The 26,175-nt window shown below is 44.2% G+C and overlaps 2 protein-coding genes across 4 annotated transcripts; both read right to left on the bottom strand.

Annotated features, from left to right (window-relative positions):
- LOC149332282 (uncharacterized) lies at positions 1 to 26,175 on the bottom strand. Of its 3 annotated transcripts, XM_089557186.1 has the most exons (10): positions 26,155 to 26,175; positions 17,473 to 17,636; positions 16,988 to 17,065; positions 14,131 to 14,286; positions 12,403 to 12,531; positions 12,165 to 12,282; positions 11,371 to 11,486; positions 8,994 to 9,037; positions 5,004 to 5,045; positions 1 to 2,407 (listed from the first exon to the last, which is right to left on the bottom strand). In XM_089557186.1, exons 2-10 carry the CDS (start codon positions 17,504 to 17,506, stop codon positions 2,348 to 2,350), a joined length of 777 nt encoding a protein of 258 aa, XP_089413312.1. In that variant the 5' UTR covers positions 17,507 to 17,636; positions 26,155 to 26,175; the 3' UTR covers positions 1 to 2,347. The 3 variants fall into 3 exon arrangements, with proteins under 3 accessions (XP_089413312.1, XP_089413313.1, XP_089413314.1); XM_089557187.1 differs by lacking the exon at positions 26,155 to 26,175 and having other exon boundaries at positions 17,528 to 17,627; XM_089557188.1 differs by lacking the exons at positions 17,473 to 17,636; positions 26,155 to 26,175 and adding an exon at positions 17,159 to 17,443.
- On the bottom strand, positions 23,550 to 25,965 carry LOC149332283 (uncharacterized). Its single transcript, XM_089557185.1, has 3 exons — positions 25,836 to 25,965; positions 24,552 to 24,658; positions 23,550 to 23,759 (listed from the first exon to the last, which is right to left on the bottom strand). Exons 2-3 carry the CDS (start codon positions 24,653 to 24,655, stop codon positions 23,552 to 23,554), a joined length of 312 nt encoding a protein of 103 aa, XP_089413311.1. The 5' UTR covers positions 24,656 to 24,658; positions 25,836 to 25,965; the 3' UTR covers positions 23,550 to 23,551.

Raw genomic sequence — 26,175 nt, 5'->3', positions numbered from 1 at the left:
CAAGAAACTCAACAAGTTCAAACAGTTTATTTTTCGACTGAGCTACAATTCAATGAAAAAAAAAAAAAGTCCATGATCACATGGATTAAAAGACTTGTGCGAACAATGTGCACTTCAAATGAAAACACTCAGCTGCCGAACTGGCCATGAGACTCACAGACAAGGTAATTGTAGACACATATAGATTTTTTGCGAGTGGTGCCAAAAACAGTCACACTCGGGAGAACATTGTAAACGAACACAATGAGGAGGAGGTAACAGAGGAAGCATCAACAATTGAACAAAACTAGTAAATAATTTAAAAAAAAGAAACAAGGGAATATTAAATATAAAGTACGAAATCTCTTTCAGAATGGTGGTCGCTCACCACAATACGCAGATCTCAGAGGTAGACATTCCTCCAGCACAAACTGTGCACACCGCTCAAGAGAGCGTCAAAAAATTGTTTGCGAAAAAAATAAATTGGTCTGTATTTGCAACATGAGAAGCTGTACGTGGTGACCTGGAAGCATCAGGCTTTGAATAGTGTCTCATTCCATTTACCATGGCACATATGCACCAAGGTGGCTCACCCACTGCTCATATCTGACTATACATGCGAAGGGCTGGGGACAAAAAGTGAACTTTGAAGTGAACAAAAAGTGAACTTTTTGTCCAAAGAAAACGGGTAGCGGTCGTACAACAACAGCAGCATGTAATGCATCAGATTCATTCATTTATTGAGAAAGGTGTGAGACTTGCAGCATGAATTATCACTGTGTGCTGCTGAGAGAGCATTGAACACCACATCTTGACAACATGCCACCAGGCAAAGTCGTACACATACAAAAAAAGTCAATCTTGCATGGTTCAAAGGTCAACAGACTATAGTACGACACAGGTTATACGACCAAGGTGCTGTACCAGGTTCAACAATGACAAAGCAAGACTGCGACATGCCGAGAAAAGAAGCCTGAGAATGACGGCGAGTCTGTTAGGTTCACTGCAAAAAGGACTTCTGTGTCAAAAAATACTATGCAATACTAGGCTGACGAACAGCTAACACAACCTATGCGTAGCATAACACACACTGCAGGGTATACAAGTCTCACAGTAAAAATGCTAAGAGCACTCAGGTGAGGGTCTGCAGCTAAAAGTCGTGCTACGTGTTATAGTCTGCTTCACTTGCGTTTGCGCCGGGTCACTACAGCCATTACAGGTGCGACTACACTCAGCGCAGCTAGATATATTTGCATAGAAGTGTACTGTGATGACACCTGCGGAAAGGTGTTGTTAACAACCTGCCCCATGAACAGCAGTTAAAACGAAAAGCTCCCGCACACGCTTTGTACATGGTAGCAAAACTAAGTAGCCATATCTCTAGTAAGGTGATATATAGCCGTGTCTCTGGCACTATGTGCTAGTCCGAAAAAAGAAGAAAAAAAAATGGTACAGTGGACAAACATTCTTGCACAATGCGGGTATCACAAGATGCAACAACTCTCAGCACGTCCTATGAGGTGCAAAGCTACATCCTCAAATGACTAAGAGTTGCTAAGGGCAACAGGCTTGTGGTAGTCATCAAGTGTGCCGATACTTAGCACTACTGTATAGATCTTTAAATTAAGTCTCATCTTCACTCTTTATCACATACATCTGCAGAAATGTTTTGTTCAAATATAGTTTGCTCGCTACGAAGATATGCCTGTACACACAAAGACAAGCAGTCTTGACAAGCAATTTTTCGCTGCAGATCCAAGTTCTCACTGCACAAACTGCTGAGAATATGCAGTAAATGTGCAAAAACAGGGGAGGGAAAAAAAAAAGACTACTTCAGCTACTAATCCAGCTGGCAGCTGAAGGTGATGGATTTTTCTGTGTGCAGCCACACAATACTCAAGGTTCACCACAAAGTGGACAAGAAGCAAAATGAGAACGGACAAAAATCAAAAACAACTGTAGAAACAACAACAACAACAACTTGCGTGCTCTAACAAGCTTGCATGCTTCAGCTCGGGTACATACTCTACCTCGGATGAAGCGCAGGCAAAATCACCGGATTAATTAATGAGAGCAGGCATACAACTGCACTTCCACACAAATTGCACATGAAAGGCCTTTTTTGCATCGTCTAGCCTCTGACGGGATAAGCTTCTATGATAGCTCTCCTGAAGACAGTGAGAACAAGCCCGCAGTGGGACAAGCAGGATTAATGGGTTGTCCGGCGTTGAATAGCTTCACATACGCCTCCGTCCTCCCTTCTTCCACTTCGACATGGACGAACTGGGTGCCGGGAGAAATTACGCCACACCACTTGGATATGGGGCTAATGGGGAAGGTTCCACACAGTGTTGTGGTGAAGAGAAGTTCACGAAGGCTTGGGAGCTGCCGGTGATGCTGCAGCTTCTTGGTACGAAGGAAGATATTGCTGCGTCATACAGAAATGGGGACATGAATGATGTGACAGTTATGACTACCAAGCACGGGAGAAAAAAAAGTGCCTAAGGCGAGGAAGCAAATGGGACTTTATAGTAAATCGAATACGAGGGGGTACCCAAAAGAAACCGGACTAAATTTTTTGGTCGGCAAAGCTTCTATGGTACCGCGTTTTGCCACTAGGGGCGCATAGAACGAACATTCCAGAGTCAGTAAGCCGAGTGCCATCGTTGAAGGAGGTCAGACTAGTTTATGCAGAGTTTTAGAGTGACGATTGTTTTGTGTGAATGTCGTTTTTGCAATGGCTAATTTTCGTGAACAGCGCACGCCGGTGAAATTCTGATTTTTGCTCGGAAAAAGTTGAATGGAAACTCTTGAAATATTAAGAAAGACGTACAAGGACGATGCTATGGGGACAACTGAAGTGTTCCTGAATCGAATCCTGAATCAAAGCAACAATCATGCCAATGGAAAACTTCAAATTCACCTCGCCTCAAGAAAGCTCGTCAGGTGAAACCAAACCTCAAAACAATGCTGATTTGTTTTTTCGACGTGAGAGGAGTTGTCCATTGAGAATTTGTTCCGCAGGGTCAGACAGTTAGCCAGGCTTTCTACTTGGATGTTTTGAAAAGATTGGGCAAGAGTGTGCGGTGGAAGCGGCCAGATTTGTGTCGGTCGTGTGACTGGTTTTTCCATCATGGCAATGCCCCTGCTCACACAGCCCTGTCTCTACGACAATTTTGGACCAAAAATGGCATGACCCCTATTCCTCAACCCTCATACTCTCTTGACCTTGCCCCGTGCTACTTTCTTTGTTTCCTAGAATGAAAATATAGGTGAATGGAAAGCGTTTCGCTGATGTTGCTGAGGTGAAGAAAAAAACGACGGAGGCGCTGTCAAGCATCACAAAAGATGAATTTAAACAATGTTTTGAAAAATGGAATGAAAGATTCGACAAGCGTATCATTGCAAGTGGGGAATACTTTGAAGGAGACTGAAGGTGTGTGCTTAAAATGTGAACAAATAAGTTCAAACAAAAATAAGTCCGGTTTCTTTTGGGTACCCCCTCGTATCAACCATGTCATTGCACAGAGTTGACGTAACAAACTGAGGACAACTACATCTAATTATTGTTCTCAGTAAGAATTGATTCTCTGGCTTTTTCTGGGCATGTTGAGGTTTCTCCAGCAGCAAAAGAATTCATCAGAGAGAAAATTGGATTCCAGTAACATACGTTGTCGGGCTAGTTGGTGGTAATATGCGTTGCGGGGGTAGACAAGGGAGACAGGATTACGCTCTGTCCTGTCTCCCTTGTCTTATTGTGTCGTCTTAGTGTGCGCAAAAAAGAATGCTGAGAAAATTGGATTTAAAAATCTTCTCTCCAGTCGATTCAAACTAGTGACGTACTTGCCGAAAAGAATGGGTTGCCACCATTTTGAAGTGAATGGTGGCATAATGTAGCCTCTGTGATCCGCGCTCAAAAATCAGTGTCGATGCACGCATTTTACTTGCAAAATCGGCCGGAGGTGGCGACACCTATATTTAAATTCTGTCTTTTTCTAGGTTATAAAAGCTCAGTTTTTTATCATAGTGGTCTCTTTATGATTAGAATGTAGTACCCTATCGATAAAAACCAACTTCTATTTGTCTTAAGTGTCCCATTAAGTGCAGACTGTGGACTGTGAACACCATATGGTGCAATGCTAAAGAGCTTTGTAAAGCGCTTTACCCAAGTCGAATGCTATATAACGGCTGTACTATTGCTGGAACAGGGTTCCTCCTATGACTCAAGAGTCGAACACACAGTTTTTTTTTCCTCTGCTGATTGCTGGTTTAAATGCTACTACTCAAAATTTTCTTTGGCATGGTTACAACAGCCTCAAGAACAGACACATCACAAATTTCAAGCTCTGCTAAAATTGTTTCTCAAAACTCCTGCAGGTAGTTAAAGGTGCACTGAAGAGGAATCTGAACTTGTCTTTTTGCCGCGGGAACTCGATCTACACGTTTCTAGCATTCTTAGAAACTGCGACTTATTGCCCTGTATGGCCGATTTCCCAAATTAAATCGAATTAACGGCTGGCTCCCGCCCCTTTTTTTTTTAATTCTGCCTCGTACGGTGGGCGGAGTCGACCAACGCGCGGAGTGCCTTTCACCCAGTCCCGTGGCGGCTTGCCGCTCTGCCATCGGCGGAGTAATACGTAGTAGTCCGTAGTAGCGAATAGTCCGCGCGTATTTTTATTTCTGCGAGTTTATTTTGCGGCTATATTATCTGCGAATGAAACTATTTATTCATGGAAACCTAGAAAACAAAATAAAGCGAAAGCAAAGCCTCCACGGAGCTGGCTGAAAGGAACTTCACACGTTGGTCGACTCCGCCCATCGTACGAGGCAGAATTAAAAAAAAAAGGGCGGGAGCCGGACGTTAATTCGATTTAATTAGGGAAATCGGCCATACAGGGCAATAAGTTGCAGTTTCTAAGAATGCTAGGAACGTGTAGATCGAGCTCCCGCGGCAAAAAGACAAGTTCAGAATCCTCTTCAGTGCACCTTTAAGAGCACAGCGCAAGGAAATGTCATGAACTTACCACGTTGAGCACAGTGTCAGCATAAGACGGGGGCTTGTCTGGCTGCATCAAAAAGAACGTGCCAAGGCATCAAGTACATGAAGGAGGGCCTTGTACAGGAGCCAAAGTCTTGGCTCTCAACATTGAAAATGCGCCTCCATTTACAAAACAGATTAAAACACAGTAGACTCCTTCTAAGACGAACATGAAGGGACCATGAAGATTTGTTCATGTTCCTACTAAAAAGATATGTGAGCCTGCTAGGTGTGTCAAAATATCTGGTACATGAGAATAATTGACATTACCTTGCAGTGATCGTTGCAACAAGAGCATTACATAAGGGGCAAGCTGAAGAGTGGTGGTGTGAGAAAGCTCACGTCATCCTGCTTCAAAATATGGCATTGTTCTGTTCTCTCCTTTGGCAGTGACCACTAATTGTGACCTTTTCTTGTTCAGTGCATTTGCAACAGTTTCAAGCATATCATCATCTTTCTCTCTCTCTCATCCCACTCCTTCTGCAGTATGGCTGTAATCAACTATACAAGCACGTGGCACCACACGTCTTTCAGTTCACCACAGGTGACTCGGACGCAGCACTGATATCTGGCCATGTCAGATCTTTGCTCCCATGAAAACCCACGCTATATCACCTCGTCAGTTTACAATCCGGCTTCCTTCTAATTGTAGAACTGCCAAGTATGATAGCAAGTGTACTCTGTGCCTACATGCCTTTTTAAGGCGGAAGCCTTTAATGCCTCACCGTTGTAAGCAGAAGTTGTTGACAGAAATGTTACGCTTTTCAATTGGTCGAAACGGTCATGACGTCACAGTGCACGAATTTCAAACGGGGCCAATTGTACTTTGGCTACTAACCATGCAACCAATGAAAGGGATCGTATAGTGATGCTCCAAGTTAGTGGGACTTACTTAACCAATTAGCCTAATTAATCTTTCTAGTCAGACCACATAAATAAATAAAACTGAGTAGGAAATTGGCCGAGCTCGGGAATCGAACCCCGGTCTCCGGAGTGCGAGACGAGCACGCTACCACTCCGCCATGCCAGCTCGATGGTTTAGAATGAACAAAGGCACCTCTAGTGAATACGGTGTCTTCTTTCACTCCCATCTTCCTCCCTTCCCATTACAGCGAGGTTTAGGTGTCCACCGAGATATGAGAGACAGATACATTTCCTTTCCTCAAAAACCAATTTACCAACGCGCAAGGCGTAGAACCTTTCCTCAAAAAGCCTTGCAACGGGCGGTGGCGTTCCATTTCATGGACTGCCTGGCAGCGCTACAACACGCTGTCGCGTTCCACTCCTAAAGGCAAAGATTAAGCGTCATTAATTGGATGTTAATTTATGCACCAACAGAATGTAAAGTGAGCAATCGCGTAGCAGAATGAAGCACTCAGGCTTTCGCCTTTCACCACTTTAGCCGCTAAAGTTCCTCGTAATTTTTGTCTGCAAGAGTTGGAATAGGCCATATGTGACACGCATGGGATGGCAAGACCTGGCCGTATCAGATTGCTGCACCGCATACAGGCCGGCGCCAAAGAACCCTGGCTTCCCAGCCCAGCACCTGCAAGAACGCTTCCCCACACCTTCGCAAGAAAGTTGCCTTGCAGGGGTGAGGAAAGGTGTGGGAAAGCTTTCTTGCTGGGTGTATTCTATTGCAAGGAAGCGTTCTTTGAATTTTCTTTTTCTCTAGCTAGCCTCGAGACTGACTCGTGGATTCTCTGCGAGTACTGTTCTACACAGTCACTGTGGGTCACGATCACTGTGAAAATTCACCCCGAAGGAGATGCAAAACAGTTCGTTGTAAGTGAATTTCTTTTTTACATTTAATCCTATGGGGAGCCAAGCAAATGTTCTCACAATGTTCATATTCAAGAATTTGTCTTCACTGAGTTCGTCTTAACAGGAGTATACTATAGACAGAATAGCTGAATCTGCTGACTGTTGCAACTATTACCTGCTGCGACAACTGTAACGACTATTGCTCGATGGTGGAACTTTGTGCATGTATTCGACAGACGTCACTGAAATTTAATCAGAGGCACTAGTAGAACACTGATGGCATGTTGACCTAAGTGTGTCAGCAAAGGGGGCACTGAAATAGAGAAACTGTACACAAAGGCGTGTCGCAGAGAAAACAGGAGCAGAGGGGAAGAGCACAGAGAAATGGCAAGCATGTGATACCAACATGGCATTAGAGGCGTGTGCCGAATGCACTGTAGCCCACTGGAGTCAGTGCTTCTGCCTATATTACTCTCTGACTTAAACCAACTGTTTCATTTGCATCAAAGTCTAAAAGAAAGATGAAATAGGGGATATGCAAAATACTGCAGGTGCACTTTCCCACATAATAATGGTGCCCAAGACCATGCTTTTCCAGCTGAAACAAAGCAAGGAGCACTAGTTAAAGGAGCACTAGTTTTCTGTTTGATTCTCTCAAAATAGGTTCCTTGCATTCTATCCAGACCCTTAGCACCTATCCTGCAGCCCTCGCAGGTTTTTTATAGAGAAGTCAGCCATCTTGTCTTTGGAAACATAGTTATGTGGGAAAGCGCACTTGCGGAACTTTGCATATCCCCTATTTTGGTGCCTTTTCCCTTTCAAAATTTTCATGGCATCGATGCTTGCCTGGTTTATACAGAAGAAATAAAAAACAGCTGCTATATAGAAAAAGGAAGCCCAGTTATACCCCTGTCACATTAGCAAATTTAATGTCATTCGAACCTAATGGCATTCGATGCATCGAATGTCATTCGGTCTCTGTCGGTGCTACACGGAAAAAAATAATGTCATTCGAAAATGATGGCATCGACGATCAGTGAAAAAAAAAATAGTCCAACTGAACGACATCAGCGCGCATAAAATATGTTTGAAATTGTTGTGCAGTGTTTCAAAAGCGGCTGAGAACATTTGTGTGCCGTATTATAAGCTTAAAATATTATTTGCGGCCATTCTGCACCACTTTAGCCATCAAAAGCCAAGCCAAGTACAAAGTCAACCACAAATCCGATAAATGTAAACAAACAAAATGGCTGACATGGCTGTGCGCGGACACGCGCGGAGCTTGGAAATGACTTCCAAAAGGTGAACTGCTCAGTTACGCCTTTAAGTACCTTCGAGCTTAACGAACATGGCACGCCAACCAACAAGAATCACGCATCCCAAAATGACCGACAGTCACGGGAAAGACGCTGCTTTACGCTCGGCCGCTGCGGTAGACTGCTGAGACCGAGAGTAACAGCTATCCACGACAGCCTCTAGGGTGAACAGATTCACACAAACAATAACTTTTTTTTAGCAGAACTAAATAAATGCACTTTCTAAGTTTGGCAGTGTGCACATCATTTTTTCGCGTCGCTTGTTCCTGCTGAGTATCTGGTGTCCAGAGTACGCATTCGGTTCGAGATTGAATGCGAATGAGTTCCCCTAACTCATTCGATGGCGAATGTCATTCGAACCAAATGACATTACATGTTCCCGTGTAGCAGTCGATTAATGACATTAGGTGCTAATGTCATTCGATTCGAATGACATTAAATTTGCTAGTGTGACAAGGGTATTAGCCACTAAGACCAGTGTTGCCATCTGCCGACAACAAATGAAACAAGTGCCATGCGGAGCTCTCCAGCACTACTGCTCATTCCACGTAGCCCAGCAGATGGCAGCACCAGTTCGGCCAGCTGGCCGAGCTAGTGTCTCTGCAGCCAGACTTGTATGTGGACCAAAAGTACTGGCAGATTTTAATATACGAACCAGCAACTACCGACAGTAAATACATTTTTAAGGTGCACGATAACTATGTGCATGACTTCACTGGAAATAAGCCAGGGACATCGAGAAATCTTTTAAATTAAATGCTTCACGGAGGAAAAAATGATGAAAATAGACAAGGACAGCGTGTGAACTAATCAGTCCCAGCCCTGACCCACATAATGCTGCGTTTCCACGCCGCATTAGAAATGAATCAAACAAGGCATAGTAAGAATGAAGTTACCTGGTATATGTTCAGTGAGGCTTGTGAATTTGAGGTGTGGATACCTAAAAGAAAAAAAAAATTATAATGCTTTAAATGCTGTGCTTCATACGACTACTGTGCTTTAATTAATATGTATGCATCTATGCAATCATCCTTCCTACTATGTAGAAGCAGGTAACAGAGGTAGACACTTTCTATAGCCAAAATATGAACAAAGACTATGGCACAAAGGCATTTCCCAACACTATCATCTCTGCTAGAGAAACGAGCAATGAGAACCTTACAGCCATATCCATACAATGCATTTTCAAAAAGCACAACATTCAAAGAAAAGTGACCATGCACAGCTCGATGTTCAGAACGCAATGCCAGGATTGAAGCTTACTCTAGAGTAGATAATCAGTGTTGTTAAATTCCAAGGGATCAGTAGCTACAAAAACACCACTCTAAACAGCTTGCATTTAAAGGGACCTTGAGGATAAATCCTGAAGTGCTTCTACATTCATAGATTATCACTTTCTTATGAGAACATGGCTACTTTTGCAGGAAACAGAGCTCTCATAGGCTTAAAGGGGGGCAAAAAATGAGAAATGTGGGCTGCCACTACTGGCCGTTTCCATAAGTATGCTGCTGTGATATTGGGAAAGATCTCTAGAATAGGACAGAAAATGGGACATTACAACTTTGAATATAAAAGAGTAAACACACAAAATTTTAGTTGTGTTATCTCTCTTTAGAATGATATACATAATCTGCATTACAAAATATAAGATAGCCACATGGATTGCGCCAACAAGCCGTAAATAATTTATACTTGAATTTTTTCTCTCATGTCGCATTGGTTTCAACAGCCAAACAACGGCTGTGACGTACAATATACGTTCACGTCAGCTGAGGCATCAGTGACTGCAGTATGGTCGCTGCTTTCTTCATTTTAATTCACGTTAACTCTTACACAAGCCTGTTCAAGAGTTGGAATAAAAAAAAACAAGTAGCAATTATATCGCAATTTTTGCATGCCTCACGTGACCTGTGACCTGAACACATTTTGTACGCCACAGCTACCATTTGGCTTTTGAAACCAAATGGCAGGAAAAAAAACTCAATTATAAATTATCCAGCTGCCGTAAGTGAATTTTATGCCGTGACTTGTGTAAACCACTGTCCAGCGCATTGCTACAATGAAAAAATATGCATCCAAAAATTTGGTGTGTCTACTCATTTGAGGTAACTTCTTGTTGGCATCATTAATGCACTTTATTTATGCAAAATAGGAAAAACTAAAATTGGAAAATTAAATGAAGCAAATCAACAACACTCGATGCTACCACCGGTGTCATGAGTTCGAATCAGAGTGGTGGGAAACAAAAACATTCGAACTTCAACTCCAAATTTTTCAGCAGTGAAAGCATCTTTACCGCCAAACAAGCGCTAGCACAGTAATGAACGGCTCAAATATCGGACCACCAGGTTTTTGTTCTCAAATATTGAGAACAAAAACCTGGTGAAGCTGTTGTCTGTGGCCCTTTAGGAAGGAATTCCTTGCTACAGCGCCAAGTCACCAACTCACTGTGAAGGTGTTGCTTTTATGATGTTTAACGTCCCAAAGCGACTCAGGCGATATATAAGGGTGCCATAGTGTAGGGCTCCAGAAAATTTCGACCACCTGGGGTTCTTTAAAGGTGCACTGAAGAGGAATCTGAACTCGTCTTTTTGCCGCGGGAACTCAATCTACACGTTCCGAGCATTCTTAGAAACCTCGATTTATTGCCCTGTGTGGCCGATTTCCCTAATTAAATCGAATTAACGTCCGGCTCCTGCTTTTCTTTTTTTTAATTCTCCCTCGTACGGTGGGCGGAGTCGACCAATGCGGGGAGTGCCTTTCACCCAGTCCCGTGGCGGCTTGCCGCTCTGCCATCGGCGGAGTAATACGTAGTAGTCTGTAGAAGCAAATAGCCCGTGCATATTTTTGTTTCTCTGGGCTTATTTTGCAGTTATATTGTCTGCGAATGAAACTATTTATTCACGGAAACCTAAAAAACAAAATGAAGCGAAAGCAAAGCTTCCACGGAGCTGGCTCCACCCACCGTACGAGGGAGAATTAAAAAAAAAAGGCGGGAGCCGGACATTAAATCGATTTAATTAGGGAAATCGGCCACACAGGGCAATTATTCGAAGTTTCTAAGAATGCTTGGAACGTGTAGATCGAGTTCCCGCGGCAAAAAGACGCGTTCAGATTCCTCTTCAGTGCACCTTTAATATGCACCGGAGCTACACAGTACACGGGCCTGCAGCATTTCACGTCCATCGAAATGCTACTGCCACAGCTGGGATTCAACGCATGTCTTTTGGGTCAGCAGCCGAGCACCGCAATTACTGACCCACAGCAACTCACCGCGAATATTACTGGGAGCCACATGCTGATCTGTGGGAATGCTGGCTGCAGCTGTTTGCTGCAAGGCTGCCAGCGTTGTCTCTCTCATGCAGCACGGGAAGTAGAAGAACATGTTCCTGAAATGTTACGAATACAAAGCATTCATGAAAGCTGAAAAAACAGCACAATTCGATGATGCAAATGCCAAGACATTAGGAAAGCACATGCTAACCTTCAACAACTTCACAACTACAAGTGCTACTGAAGCTAGTAGAGGAAGTATGCCAACCAGCAGTAGCACCGAATTCCTTAGCAGTGAAACCATGCTCTCCAAAATGTGCACGGGTTTTGCCTACCTATAGACATGCTAGAAGTCTATGGTTGCTTAGCTGCTTACAAATAGAAAACAAAGTGTGAAGAACTGCTAAAATACATGCTAAGAAAGCTAGAAGAATTGTAAAAAGCTGTAAACTGTGTGGTTTAGCGCCCCAAAGCGATGCACTAGCTATTAGGAACGCTGCAGTGGAGGGCCAGATAAACTTAGACCACCTGAGGTTCTTTAATATGCACCGACATCACACAGCACACGTTCGCTTCCATCGAAATACATCATCGCAGCTGGGATTAAACCGCTGACCAGATCAGCAGCTGAACAGCAAAGCCACTGAGCCATGTGGAGGGTGCAAGACATGTGACCTTCGAGTCAGCCGGAACGAGTTACATCTGGTCGAGAATGGGGATCATCCCTAGGCTACAGCTCGGATCAAGCACGAAACTGAACTTGTAGCCCGATTTGCTGTAGAATGAAATCTTACCGCTGATTTACGAGGAACAGCAGGGCAACCACCAGAACGGCGACAATCATGAGAATGGCGAGGACATTGAACTTGGATGTGGGATGGAAGCTCTCCTCTGCATGCTTTTCAAACGCAGCTGCAAAAAGAAAACAGGTAAAGCAAAGTTGTGCTTCACGGTGCTGTCGAGTTAAAATGCACAGGCATAAAACAAGCACAGGCAGAAAACAAGAAGGAAGAAGGCCAGTTGCATACGTACTGAATTTCTTGCAGCGGCCGTCTGAGAAGTACATGTCATCTCCGCAGACACACGTTCCGTTCAGGCAGAATGTCTTTGAATAATATGAACAAGGTTTCTGCTTGGAGCAGCTATCTCCACTCTCAGTCTCTGTGCAAAGCAAAAGAGCAAACTCGTTTCAAGATTATAACTTCATGAAGATATCGCGATTTCTTGCTTTCAAGATGAAACCAGAGAGAATCTCAATTTTTAGCATACTAGGGATTTTTTCAGTCATATTCCTAAAGGCATGAAAACAGAAAAAAAAAAGGTGCAATGTCAACAGGTCATTTTTATGTGATTTCATATTGGTGGTTGGTTTATGGGGTTTAACGTCCCAATGCGACTAAGGCTATGAGAGACGCCGTAGTGGAGGGCTGCGGAAATTTCGACCACCTGGGGTTCTTTAACGTGCACTGACATCGCACAGTACACGGGCCTCTAGAATTTCTCCTCCAAAGAAATTCAGCCGCCGCGGCCGCTCAGCCACCGCGGCGGGGTGTGATTTCATATTATTAGTTTTATCTCATCTTTGTGCAAAAGTATTTCTGCCATCAACACTTTCATGGCCTCATTCTGTAAAGATGAAAAATAGCAAATAACCCAGATGCACAAATACAACTCTATAAGCTATAAGAAATCTAAAGCTTTTACAACCGACTCAACTGGCAGTGCCAACTGATGGAAATTAATAAAAATAAAACTTCAATAGTGGCACACCTGCTCACTCTCCTAACAGAGGGCAGCACATTATTTGCTTGGCTGGCTAGCCCTTTCTTCTACAGAATGAACCATGGCCTACATGCAGTGGACAGATGCCAAATGCATTTTAAGGGAGGACACTGGTCTTGAAAAGAAAATTTTATTAATTTAGTCATAGTTATGAAATTTTCAGGGCATATGTATTTTTGGGCGCTGATTCTAGATATGTCATTTAATTTCGTGTAAAACAATTCCTTGCGCACTTATGCACTTTTTATGCGAGTATTTTGCGGAGAGTTTTGAAGAAAATTTGCTGCACGTAACTCGCTGAAATGTATGCCATTGGGTTCTCTTGACACCAAGGAATACAATAAGGGTAAAATTATCATCCTGGCTCTCATAGAACTTGAGTAATAGGGTACTGAAGCTGCCACTTCAGAAACAGGAATGCACACTTTTCTTCTCATTTCTGAAGCGACAACTTCAAAACTCTATAACTCGAGTTCTATGATAGCCAGGAAGACAATTTCACCCTTATTGTATTCCTTGGTGTCACGAGAGCCCAATGGCATACATTTCAGCGAGTTTCCCGCAGCAAATTTTCTTCAAAACTCTTTGCAAAATACTAGCATAAAAAGTGCATAAGTGCTCAAGGAATTGTCTTACATGAAATTAAATGACATATCTAGAATCGGCGCACAAAAATACATATTTCCTGAAGATTTCGTAACTGTGACTTCATTAATAAAAATTTTTTTTTCAAGACCAGTGTCCCCCCTTAAGACAAAATTTTAACAAGACTGACTGTAAAATGCCATCTCAGTGTGAAAAATTGATATAGACACACTTGAAAAGATCTATTAGTATTGTTGCGAGAGAAATGCTAGTCCCTGCATATGCCAGCACAGGAATACAGCTGAGATTAATTATGGCCACACTGACGTTGCCGATTTTTCGCCTTGCCTGGTATATCCATTATCACGAGCCAACATCAATACGTGTACTCACCAGGCTTGCATTCAACCCAGTTGTCAACTACAGCAGGCACGTACCCCTCACGGCACACACACTGACGATCCACACAAATTATATTTCTTCTGACGTGGTCATAGCAGTGCCTATCAGACTGGCATCGTTGTCCCAGTTCATCCAGCCTTGTTGCACCTGTGTGGTATATTCAGAATGTTTAATGCTGCTAAAATCTAGAGGATTTTTTTTTTAACATATTTTAATTCAAGATGAAATGGTCAAAACACTTCTTTCGTTCTTTGTTTCCACCACCCATATATGTTCCCAGAGGGTGCCTTTACCTGTTAAATGATAAATTACATCTCACAACCTTGAGTACTGTGCCAAATCCTAGACATTGCATCCTCCATGCAAGTTAATTCATGCACAAGTAATAAAGCACGCAAGCTTTCCTGCAAAAAAAGTCGAAGCCGGAGTGGAGACAGTTAAGCTTCGCCTTAAGGGTATGACGCTATCACATTACTGGGTTAATGCCCATATATTTGGTCATTCCTGACTTTATATTAATAGGTTCCTGGGAGTCCTCAAACCACTCCTAACAGAGTGGTGGGCTTATGCAACCCAGGTTGCTCTTCACAGGCAACCGCTCGCGACCAATCATTAATTTACCTGCCACACGGTCAGTTTGCTCATAATCCGGTGGGCAGGTTGTGATGACGCCACAAGGTGATGTGACCTAAGTGACCCACCTAGGTTGCTTAAAACTGTCGCCAACACCAGACATTTTTTTCCGACATACGAAGACACTAACGCTCTCGCACTAAAAAAAAAAAAAATTTTCCTCACTTGTGGGGTGAAAAAGTGTCAGCAACTGGCAAAAAGTAAGGAATCACAGGCTGAAGTTTTACCATGCAGTACATATATCTAGCCTGATTAATTACCTTCTTTAAATAGACCTTGAAAATGCACATGTTAATATAGAATGTTGTAACTATGTAAAAACCCTACTGTTCTCTCTTTTGCCACCAAGCACTCTCATAGCATTTATGTTTTTGTTCACATTAGAGCTTCAATCACTTGTCACTCATGTCCAAGATAGCAAAATAAAGAAACTGTTAGGAAAAATGAGGGCGTCAGCATTTCCTCCTGGGAAAATATGATAACGGGGAAAAGGAAAATGCATTAAATATTGCATCTTTTCCAAACAATAAGCAGTTTTTTTTAAATTCATGCAAACTGTTGGTGTGTCTACTTTGTTTTATCATAGACGCAGCCAAGTTTTTCAGCATACCTAAACTTCAGAAGTTCCCAATTAAAAAATAATCCTATTCCATTCAACGTTCTGAGAATATCTTCCTCATTCACACGGGACAATATATTGCATTAATTGATTTGGTACCAGAAATGTTAAAATCATTGCATCACCTACACAAAAAAAATTAATACGAGCTGGCTTATTTATATTAGCAGCTTTTGAAATACGCAATTCACTGTTGCCGCATATTTACGCAGACTTCCTTCTCACAAAGAATTAGTAATGAAGTGTAATCAATGTAAAAATGTATAAGTGCAAAATGTACAAGTCCTGGTCCTATTACTTATGATCGAAAACATGAAGAGACTTTCAGAGGTGACAGATAATATAGCTAACACAAATATACGGGTCAGCTACCAATTTATTCCCGTGGCAGTGATACCTATACTTTCAGCTCACATGCCACAAACTGCAGGCACTAGTTTCGAACAAGTGAGACACATAAGCGGACACTGCATATAACGATAACCCAATGGAAAAGGCTTGCATGGACTGTCTCCGGCAGCCAATCAGGCCATCCATGGCCCAAGCTCGGCAAACCAGCTTGGGCAGTCGTTGGGGATTGACATTGGCCTTGCATGAGTCGATCACCCCTTGCTGACGCCGGGTGATAAATTACATTTATGGAGTACATTAGAATAGCAGCAGTACGAAAGACATGGAAGACATGGAAGATAAAGAAAGGTCTGCAGCTTATCACAACTGTCATGAAGACCAATGCCTAAGGAGCTGCACATGGATCGAAATTTTTCCGAGCCAGTGACTCTTGCACGTTAAGGAATATTATTTCATTCCATTGCGATTCTGTGATGACACAAATGAGAAATGAAAATGAGCGGACTACGTTGCAAATACCTTCTTTTCGAAAAAAAAAACTTAATAGTCCATTCTGCAATCTTTGTTGCGAAAATTATACAAACGATTTTCTCAAGCACTACGACTGCGCGACATGCGCGTGTCATGAAGGTCATAATTTCGTATATTTGACAAACGTTCTGCCGGCTGTACGCCGGCTCTGCCGACGTACGATCAAGACATGTAGCGTTTTGACCAGTGGCTGTGCCCTAATTACGCGCACAATTGTCAGAAATACCCGAAGTGCTTGATGGCCAGCGGTGGCCTGTGTCGGCCTGTGTTTGCTTACGCGTCGGCGGCCAACTGCCAGGCGTTCGCCAGCGGTCGGTTGTTTGCCTTTCGCCAATCATAGGCCGACACAGAAGTTGGCCAGCCGTTGCCCGACGCTGGCCCGAGCTAAGTACGCCAAGCACATCGGCTACCGATTCGAGGCCGGCGAGTTGCCAATCATCGGCCAATTTCTCTTGGGAATCGTATATTCTCACATGCGCTTAAGCTAATTCAGTCATAATTAGGCGAATAGTTGTAGACTTCTCTATTTTGCAGTACCGGCATGCTGCACTATTACAATCATGCAGTGAATTTGGTCGTAAACAAGCACTGCTTGATGAACGACCCTGCACAAGTGTCGATTGTTTCTGTTACCATGCAATGTATTGCGTCAACTCGAAATCGACGCTTTGAAGGCGGGTGCTTTAGCTGCCGCATACACAGTTTGTATCTCACCTTCCAACTGCAGAGGAGCGTCCGCACTTGCTACAGAGATGAGGGCCGCGGCGACGCCCACAATGGCAAGGACCATGGCTGGAAAACGAAACATACGTTGTGGGTAGAGTTAGTGCAGCCGGAGCGGACCACTCGGCAGTGGACAGAGCGACGGGGCGACAAGATCGGCACCTTGAAAACATCGATGCGTAGTTTGGTCGTTAGGTCGCAATATCGCCAAGGCCGCGCAGAAAAGCGACTCTCCAAGCTCAGCACGTCGGTGCATGCAGGTACAGCACGAGCGAGCGCGTGCCACTACTTTAGCGTGCAGCAACTTTCAAGGCTTCAGACAGCAAAGTCAACACTTTAAACTCTCATACCAAAAGGCGCGATTAATTATTATTCCCGCAGTTCGATTCCCGTAAGCCGGATTACCGACAAGCCGATGCATCGCGCTTTCAGAAGCGGGTCAACGAATAAATAATGCACGTATCAACAGTACTCACCGCGGCCCCAACGAAAGCAGGTAGTCGGTTGCATGAGGTGTAGGAAGGTGTTTACCTGTGTACTACAGGGACAAGGTGCATTACGATAGTTGCCATTTGTTAGCAAATGGCATGGCAACCCACAGCCGAGGAAAGCGCTGGAGGGATTGCCATGGGATTACCACATAGAGAAAGATATTGGTAAAGAGCGGACACTCCCATAGGGCCCAGCGGCCCATTTGACTGCAGCGCACCAAGCGGGTGGAGTCTCATAACATCCGGTTTCGGTTTCAGGCGCGCGCAGTTTGAATGTCTGCATGCGCTGCGCCTCGCTGCCTTGGACGACTTCCGGTTCCGGTTTCAGGGCGCGCGGTTTGAATTTTAGCATACGCCGCTCCCCGCTGCGCCGTTGGCAGCGTATAATTAAATAGATTTCGAGTGCTTTTGACAAGCCGTGAACGCAGCTGCATCACAGCCTTTGCCAAATATTAGCACTCCACAAAAGACACCAGGTGTTGTGTGAAATGAGAACATTTATTTTGTGCAACATAAACAAAGCCGATACAATGAATTTTACCATTTGGTGCATCATGTGGAGACTTCAGATACAAAATTTACGACACATGAGCTGATGTGCAAAGTACAAAAACAAATAACGCACAGAAATTGCAACTCAATAGTAAGAAACAATACATAGGCAGAAAGTAAACACTAGTGTGTCGTACATTTACAAAGTGCAGCACATCATGCACGACACAACAGCGGCACCTACAGCAATACGGCGGGGACTTGCACATTTCTTGTGCACTTAAATCCAGCACCCCCACCCTTCAAGTCCTGTGGGCTCGCATTTCACGCCCTCATCTCCCTTCAAGAGCAACCTTTTGGCAGTACATACCGAATCGATAAAATACAGCAATCGTGCGGGCATTACAACACTGCTTCACACTTAAGTTCTGGCCTACGGTTAAAGTAAATGAGCGTACAATTCACATTTCACACTCTGGTCCCTTGTTGGCAGTGAATAGCAGCTTGACAGATCGAACCCCTCCCCCCCTCCCCTGGAGGTGCAGCAGCACCTCCAGGGGGACCACCACCCACCACAGCCACCCCCCTCCCCCACCACCACCCCCTCCCCCCCACCACCACCCCAGCCACCACCAATATTATGATCTTGTCGCACTGCTACTCAATGCAAAGCAGGAAGCAGGAGTTGTGAAACGACAACCGTATGCTCATTTCTTCAACCTGCAGAGCAACGAAGGCCACTACAAAAAGCGCTTATGTGTCAGAACATGATGGCACATATGGAATGCACTCGATACATTAGGCGGCACATAGACCAATCCTGCAGAGGCTTGCACATTGCTTGTGCACTTAAATCCAGCACCCCCTCCCCTTCAAGCCCTGTGGGCTGACCTTCCATCCTGTGTACTTGTCTGAAAGATTATGTTGAGGCACATTGGTTCGAAGTTAACTGTATGCTATAACGCAACATTAAGCTTTAAATTTATCAAGTTGTACACCAGAAACTGATGACTGAAAGCGAACTTTGTCTAAATTTCTGTTCACAAATCTCACATGCCAGCATAAACGAATTCTACAATACATTTTCACAATCTTCTGCCGGCACTCAAGTGAACAAAAATCAAAATCCCCAATGCATTGAAGATGTCGCAGCAAAACATCACAAACCCTTTCTAGATGTGCAGTCTCCTCAACCAAAGCAAGAAAGTGGGTCTCAAGTGCTTGCACAAATGTGAATGCCCTTTGCGATGGCACAGTTAAATTTCCAAACACTTTGCCTGGTACATGGTATGCTTTCAGCATCGTAAAATATTGATGAGAACCACTCAATGTATTGTCCTCATCTTTCAAAAACTGAGGATAAATGCAATTCTTTGCATATTTACCAACAAAATATTTAACCAAGAAGCCTGCCACATAGTAGACAACAGAATCCTCAATAACATGAGAGTGCTTATCCGCGGCTAGCTCTGAAACATCTTGCACGGACGGAAAGTCATCAGCAGGAGCCTGCCCAACATTATCAACTAGAGAGGGCCTGCTAACAGAGAATGGTGAACATTCCAGTAGAAGTTCACATCGATCCTCCTCAGCATTACCTTGTTCAGAAAGTTTAAACAGTTTCTGAATGCAAATATGCTTTAAACCAGAGATAAACTGGAAAACATTCGGATTCATGTTGCAGCCTTGCATCTGCCTAATGTGCCCAAACATATTCTCCAGCGAATCCTGCTGCAGCCGACGGGTGAGGAGGTACAAAAAATTATGATTTTGAGAAAGATCACTCCAAAGAAGCAAAACAGCCTGGATAGTTATCTGCCAGCCTATGATTGTTTGTGGCTGACGCTTGACAGCAAACTTCCACGTTTTAATCCAGTGAAGTTGATCTTGAAGGAAGTGAACAAGTTCGTCATCACCCCTTTTAATCGCATGGCGATACCTTTGCGCTGTTTTTTTAGGAGTTGAGCTGTTCAGTGCATCAAACAGTTTATCCATTCTTTCGCAAAACTGCGCTGTAGCCATTGCTGCTGCGGGCAGCTCCTCTGCATATATCAAAGCCATAATGGCCACACTCACTGAAGCACTCAGTACTTGTGCTGCTCTGCTTACTTTCATATTAGAAAACGGTTTTTGAAAAATGTGTCGCTCAGTCAGCTTTGGGGCTAAACGCAAGCGCAACTCGTGGGACGAATTGTACAGGCGCTCAATGTAAGCCCAGTCCACAGCCTCTTCCCCAATTAGCAACTTGTGAGCTTGCACATTATTACGAGTAGTTTTAATGAGATGGGGCACGTCAAAAATAAAATATATCCGCCCACCCCTTCTTTCAAAGAAAGGCCTGTTAACAGACACGCCCAGCTGATAACACAAGCTGATGTTTGATGCCCCTTGGTCGCAAACAACTGCTTTCACTTTCAGTTTGGCTATTTCTTTAAGTTTATCAATAAGGGACATGATCAATTTACGCATAATAGGTGCTGATGTTGAAGTGTGTCCAATTGTAAATGCTATTGGCTGAACCCACCTCTTGGAGATTCCACCCACCAGAACAACCAAAGCTCTGTCTGCAATTGTCGATGTCCGCACATTACCATCATCCACAAAGCCATGAATAACATCCTGACTGGAATCATAGCACAAGTTTTTTTTTTCAGTACTATTTCATCGAAGATCAAAGTGCATGCTTGATCTCTTTTATCCCAAGTCTGACTTGTCGCTGAAAGCGGCTCAATGACCCCAGGAATCACACCTGGCTTCATGTTGACGTTAGCCAGCCATCGTCTCAGCGAACGCTGGGTTGGCAAGGTGAAAATGGGTGCTAAAAATCTATACGCCCGTGGTCCACGAAAGTTTAGGTGCAACGCTAACTTCTTTAGCCACAAAGGAAATCGTTTGCCTTTGCCCCTTGGCTTTGAACGCACGTGTGCAGTGAGAAGTTTGAAAACTTCGTCTGTGACAAATGGCCGGATGACACCTAGTGCCCTCGAAATAGTTGGCGGCAAGCCGTGTTGTTGTTTGCGCAACCTTGCGATGGTCTTGCGGCAGCTCTTCACCTTCGCCTGCAGCCTCCTTATAGTTGCTGCGGCCCTGGACTTGGAATACTGCAGACGATTTGTGTCTACTGAGCCCATTGCAGGATCGCTGCCAAGAACTGCAATAGAAGAAAAAGAGGTAGCAATAAAGTCAGTCTTGGCACAATGCCTTTTAATGGTTCCGTCACAGTAAACATTGCTTGCAGTAAGTGTAACATATTGCATTACGGTTATTTTTCTATGAGCATAATGAACTCTGCGCGATTCATTCATACAACCCATGAACACGACTGTCCCGAATATAACTTGTCCCAGAGTAAGATTCCTGCATGTGAAGTAAGCGCTTCTAGTGTTACATTACACTTTATGCATTCAATGCTATGGTTAACACCCCTAGTTTCCTGTGAATGTACAAAAAAAATGTCCACTTAAGCATCTGCCGCACATTTGTGTAAAGAGCCGCATTTTCTTTCTGGATGATGCTGTTACCGACATCTGTAGGAACACATCAGACAAATGACTTTTACCGTATCTGGATGAATACAATGATGGGAGCTTGAGGGTTGAGGAGATATTTAAAGTAATTGAACAAAAAAGGCATTCCTTCAGATGCATGTACCAAAACAGTGAGGGCAAACCTCCGACACTTTATTGCATGCAGCTCCCCACACAGCACCAGCAGCAGTCACTACTGTTTCCAGCCACCCAGTGCTTTGCTTTCTTTGCTGCACTCAATTCTGCCAGCGTCTTCTCTTTCTGACCAACAGGTACTATGGGTATAAACTTTTTGTATGTACACAGCCACCTTCCTTGCGCCCCAAGTCGCAAGCTCACTGAAAACATGGCCTCTCTTACCAGCTTATGAGCCTAATGGCAAAGGTTTGTTTGCCTACCGCGGATAGGTGGGGAAAAAATGAAACTAAGAGTTCTCATTATTACATGAGGGGCATTGAAGCGCATTTTGACGATTTCTGCAGATTACTGCGGCTTGTTTGTTCTTAAGGCATGAAATTTAAGATTTTATACAGTGGAAAGTTATGTTTCTGAGGTCTAAAAGGAACACAAGAGCCGAACACAATGTCATGGAATACACAAATTTGCATTGGCACATGCAATTCAGGTAGTAACAGTGGTGCTGAGGCAAGCACACATTCCTCTGTTCTTGTTTGCAATGCCTCTGTAAGGCATTTCCTGTCATCTCTTGTCAATTGCAGTTAGTGTCCTCCATATTGCAGTTTCACTGGAGCTGTACTCAGCGTGCCAGCCAGCTTGTGGGTCACGGGACCTTGTCCGGCGCATACCATTTACGTACAGCCTAGGCAAGGTCAAACTCTACTTAGTGACAGGTCAACCATATTAGTACAAAATATTGATGACTTGTCGAAACTACGAAATAGTCGTCTAGCCTAATTCCAGCATGGGCAACACGATGGCGACAACCAAACTTTACCCAGGCCCCCTCAAATATAGACTTTATACATAACAAATATAGAATAAAAATTTACTCGAACTGCATATACGAAACATTAAGGAGCATATGTGCAAGTACAGGAGTGAGGAACTATGTTTGTTTACAACAGTTCACAAATCTATCGAGTGAGCTGTACCAGCACTTAAACCATAACTTGGAAACTTTACCATCAGCGGAAAAACGGTGAACAGACAGATGTTCCATATGATGCAACAAGACACGATAAACATTCAGTTTAAAAGTCACACAAAATCAACGCTTCCCTAACTAATTTTAAACTGTCTGTTCTTACAATGGGCAAAAATGATACAGTGTACACTATCCAAAGAAAATGCAACATACGCTACTGAACACTACTACTCAAAATGCTTCTAAGCAGCTTTAAAGGAACAAGCACTAACCAACGCAGCTGCTTTCTTGAGGGCTTCCACCCCTTTCAGCCAAGTCAGGAAAGTGGCTGCTGCTTGGGGGAAGAGAACACCCATGATCTGCCACGTTTGTTGTGGTACCGCCATGGTCCATGGGCACATGTGGCGCTGCAAGCAATGGCAGAAAACATGAGCAAATGTCTCATTTATACCGCTTTGTCTCCAAGCGAATCAGGCCACGGGAGACATGCTGGTGAATGACGCTGAAAATTTGGACCACCGGTGTGCATTCATGCGTGCTGACATCACACAGTACACAGGGCCTCAAGCATTTTGCCTGCATCGAAATCTGAATGGGATCGAACCCACTTCTTTGAGATCACCAGCCAGACACCAGAAGCCCTCATCCACCACGGCAACTAATCAATGTTTAGAATGAGTATCAATGTTTAGAATGAGTATCAATGTTTAGAATGAGTACGGCAGTCATATGAGCGCACATCTGTGAATGCAGAGCCTCTTGCTTGAAAAACAGTGTGGAAACACTCAGCAGAAGAGTGAAATTATTGACCATGAAGCAAAACAAAAACTCTCAAGCCAACTGAAGTGAACTGCAGCATAAGGAAAGATACGAAGTAGGCACGTATACATTATCTGCTGTATAGCACGCCAGCTTAATTCTTGATTACGTGCAACGATATTTACTTCATAAATATATATGCTGTGACCAGCTTGCCTTGCAATCCTGGACAAACAGAAGGCACAGCCAATTTAGTGAGTCGCGTGTGCCCGGGATCCATAAAGTCCTTTGCTGTGAAGTGGTCAGTGCACATCCGGTACCTGGTGTACAGGGAACTGGGCGGCTTTTCCAAAAGGTCACTTCTACTGTATGACACCCATGCTGTCGACCTGCGTACGTGTTTAAGACACTCCATTACCTCATTGCTGAAACTCTGCTTTGCTTTTTATGGGGTTAAACGTCCCAAAACAACTGAGGCTATGAGGGACGCCGTAGTGGAGGTCTCCGGGTAATTTAGACCACCTTGGGTTCTTTAACTTCACTGACATCGCACAGCACGCGGGCCTGTAGCATTTCGTCTCCATTGAAATGTGACCGCCATGACCGGGATTGAACCCACATGTTTCGGGACAGTAGCTGAGCACCATAACCACTGAGCCACTGCTGTGGCGTCATTGTTGAATGTGTAAGCATGAAGTGCTCCACTAGCATCCAAACAAGTCGCCGCAAGTGTTCTTCATAACAGGCCATGAGACATTTGGGGAAATGGTACATTACCCGATTGTAGAAAAGCGCCGTCGCAAACGTTTTCAAATAGGTGCTGCAGCCTACCTAGTATTCGTCTCAAAACAAAAATGTAACACTTGCAAAATTATTTCTATCCACAGTGCACAACACTTTCATTATTCAAATGGCTTCATTATTATACATGTCCCTCATAGCCTGAGTCATTTTGGGACGTTGCACCGTACAAGCTAAGCAACCTTACTATGCTAGTTATCACATGATGAATTTGCTGCCATGAGAAAATATTCACTGCTACTCATATCTGTCAAACAACGTCACGGTCATTTATTTTATGCCTATAAACACATTCACAGTTACATCGCTGTGGAAGTAGACGATTATCTGTATATTAAACTATGACAAATGGCAAGCTGAAAACCCAAAGCACAACAGACCTGCTGTCCTGTGGGATGCGGAAGAAGATGGTTCCTGGCCTCCTGCTCAAGGTGCTCCTCTTGCGGCACCACGGCACACAGCAGGTGTTGCCGACGGGTGGCATCACCTGAAAAATTCGCAAGTATGGTCATTCTCAGTCACCTTATATTGTAACTCTGTAAACAGTGAAAAGGTGCGAAAGCGGCGAGGGAACGAAATTACGAGCGAAGTCAACATGTTTTTGCGAACCTCGCGTGCTGAACGTCGTTGCACAAAGTACAATACACATACCCTACTACACGGCAGATACCAATCAACTTTTTGCAAGCATTTCTACATTCCCCGACGTTATTGTCTACCTTCTTAAACCTAGGTGGACAGCAGAGTACGCGTTTTGTCCGAGAAAAATATTTCGTACACAACGGCCACAACACGGACTACGAACCAGAAGTGCACAATGCGTTAGGAGCACTGAGAAATACACGGGTGCAACGTATGTTTTAAGAAGCAGAGTAAAAAAATAAACTATCGGCGCAACAGTTCTTGGTTTTCAAGGCCGACGCGTTGCCTTTTTTTGCGGGTTTTCAAAAGCGCATTCCTGTGTTGTCAATGCACGGGTGAAATTTGCGTTTCCACGAGCGCAGATAACAGCCTTTCACACGTATACATAAATACGTACAAGAGTAAGGTTCGAGCTTTTCGTGTGTTATTTTTTTTTCCACCAATCTTGAAACTACGGTCCCGTATTACTTGTTGCGCGGGAACGGTCGTCTTCATCGTTCGCCCACTTTCAAAAAAGTATACATTGCAACAAATGGCACCCAAAAGAAGTTACATATTGTCGGGGACCATACAAAAAAGTCACGTCCCGAGAACTCAGCGCGAAACCGAGCAAAACTAACCGCTAGGCACAGCGCGCCGGGCCACAGGCCGTGGGCAGTTTTTTTTTCTACGCACCGACCGGCGAGGCTGCATCATGCACCGTCATTCCTCCCGTGCCGCTCCCGCCCACGGCGTAGCATGACACAGCGTGCGCGCGCCCTTCACAACAGCGCCGGCGTACTAAGCTAGAGTGCTTGAAATGCAGCGTAATTTTGCATAAAGTGCTTAAAATGTAGCGTACTTTTGCAAGAACAAAACATTCCTTCCTTGACGTTGTCAGAAATTGCAAGAATGCCATGAACAACAGCCGGTTGGCCACAGAGCGAGCGCGCCGCTTCACGAACTGCAGACACGGGTGCGGCCGGCGCGGCCAACTAAATAGCTTGCAATGAAGCGTACTTCCACAAATAAACATTTCTCACCTTGCCGCCGTCTGAAACAGAAGGAGTTCTGCGTCGAAGGGCAAGAGGGACGAAAAAAATTGCGGTCTGCACGCACGAACAAATACGCCGCACGCTTTCACGCGCACAAAACTGCCCCCACGATGCACCGTCGTCTGCTGCTCGGATGGGTCTGCCGCCGCGCCGCCCGCGCACCCGGGCGCGCGCGTTTAAAGACTGGTGGCGCCATCCTGGAGTTGGAAGATTATCTATTGGAGGAGGAGGATTGCGCGTCATTTCCTGGGGCCAGATTTCGCCGAGTGTCCGCTCTTTACCAAATATCTTTCTCTATGATTACCACGCTGATGAGCGGAGTTGCTAG

Source organism: Amblyomma mixtum, chromosome 8 (assembly GCF_055824585.1).
Source record: "Amblyomma mixtum isolate Tamu chromosome 8, ASM5582458v1, whole genome shotgun sequence".
NCBI lineage: Eukaryota > Metazoa > Arthropoda > Arachnida > Ixodida > Ixodidae > Amblyomma > Amblyomma mixtum.
The sequence above is the reverse complement of the archived record's forward strand: the minus strand, read 5'-3'. Positions and strand labels throughout refer to the sequence as shown.

Excerpts from the sequence above, each read along its gene's own strand:
- LOC149332282 (XM_089557188.1), bottom strand. The coding sequence starts at position 17,252 with ATGCACCGACGTGCTGAGCTTGGAGAGTCGCTTTTCTGCGCGGCCTTG. Across the intron at positions 14,287-16,987 it reads CGCTCCTCTGCAGTTGGAAG|GTGCAACAAGGCTGGATGAA; the intron begins GTGAGATACAAA and ends TATACCACACAG. Across the intron at positions 12,283-12,402 it reads CGGCCGCTGCAAGAAATTCA|CTGCGTTTGAAAAGCATGCA; the intron begins GTACGTATGCAA and ends TTCTTTTTGCAG.
- LOC149332283 (XM_089557185.1), bottom strand. The coding sequence starts at position 24,655 with ATGCCACCCGTCGGCAACACCTGCTGTGTGCCGTGGTGCCGCAAGAGG. Across the intron at positions 23,760-24,551 it reads CGCATCCCACAGGACAGCAG|GTCGACAGCATGGGTGTCAT; the intron begins GTCTGTTGTGCT and ends ACACGTACGCAG.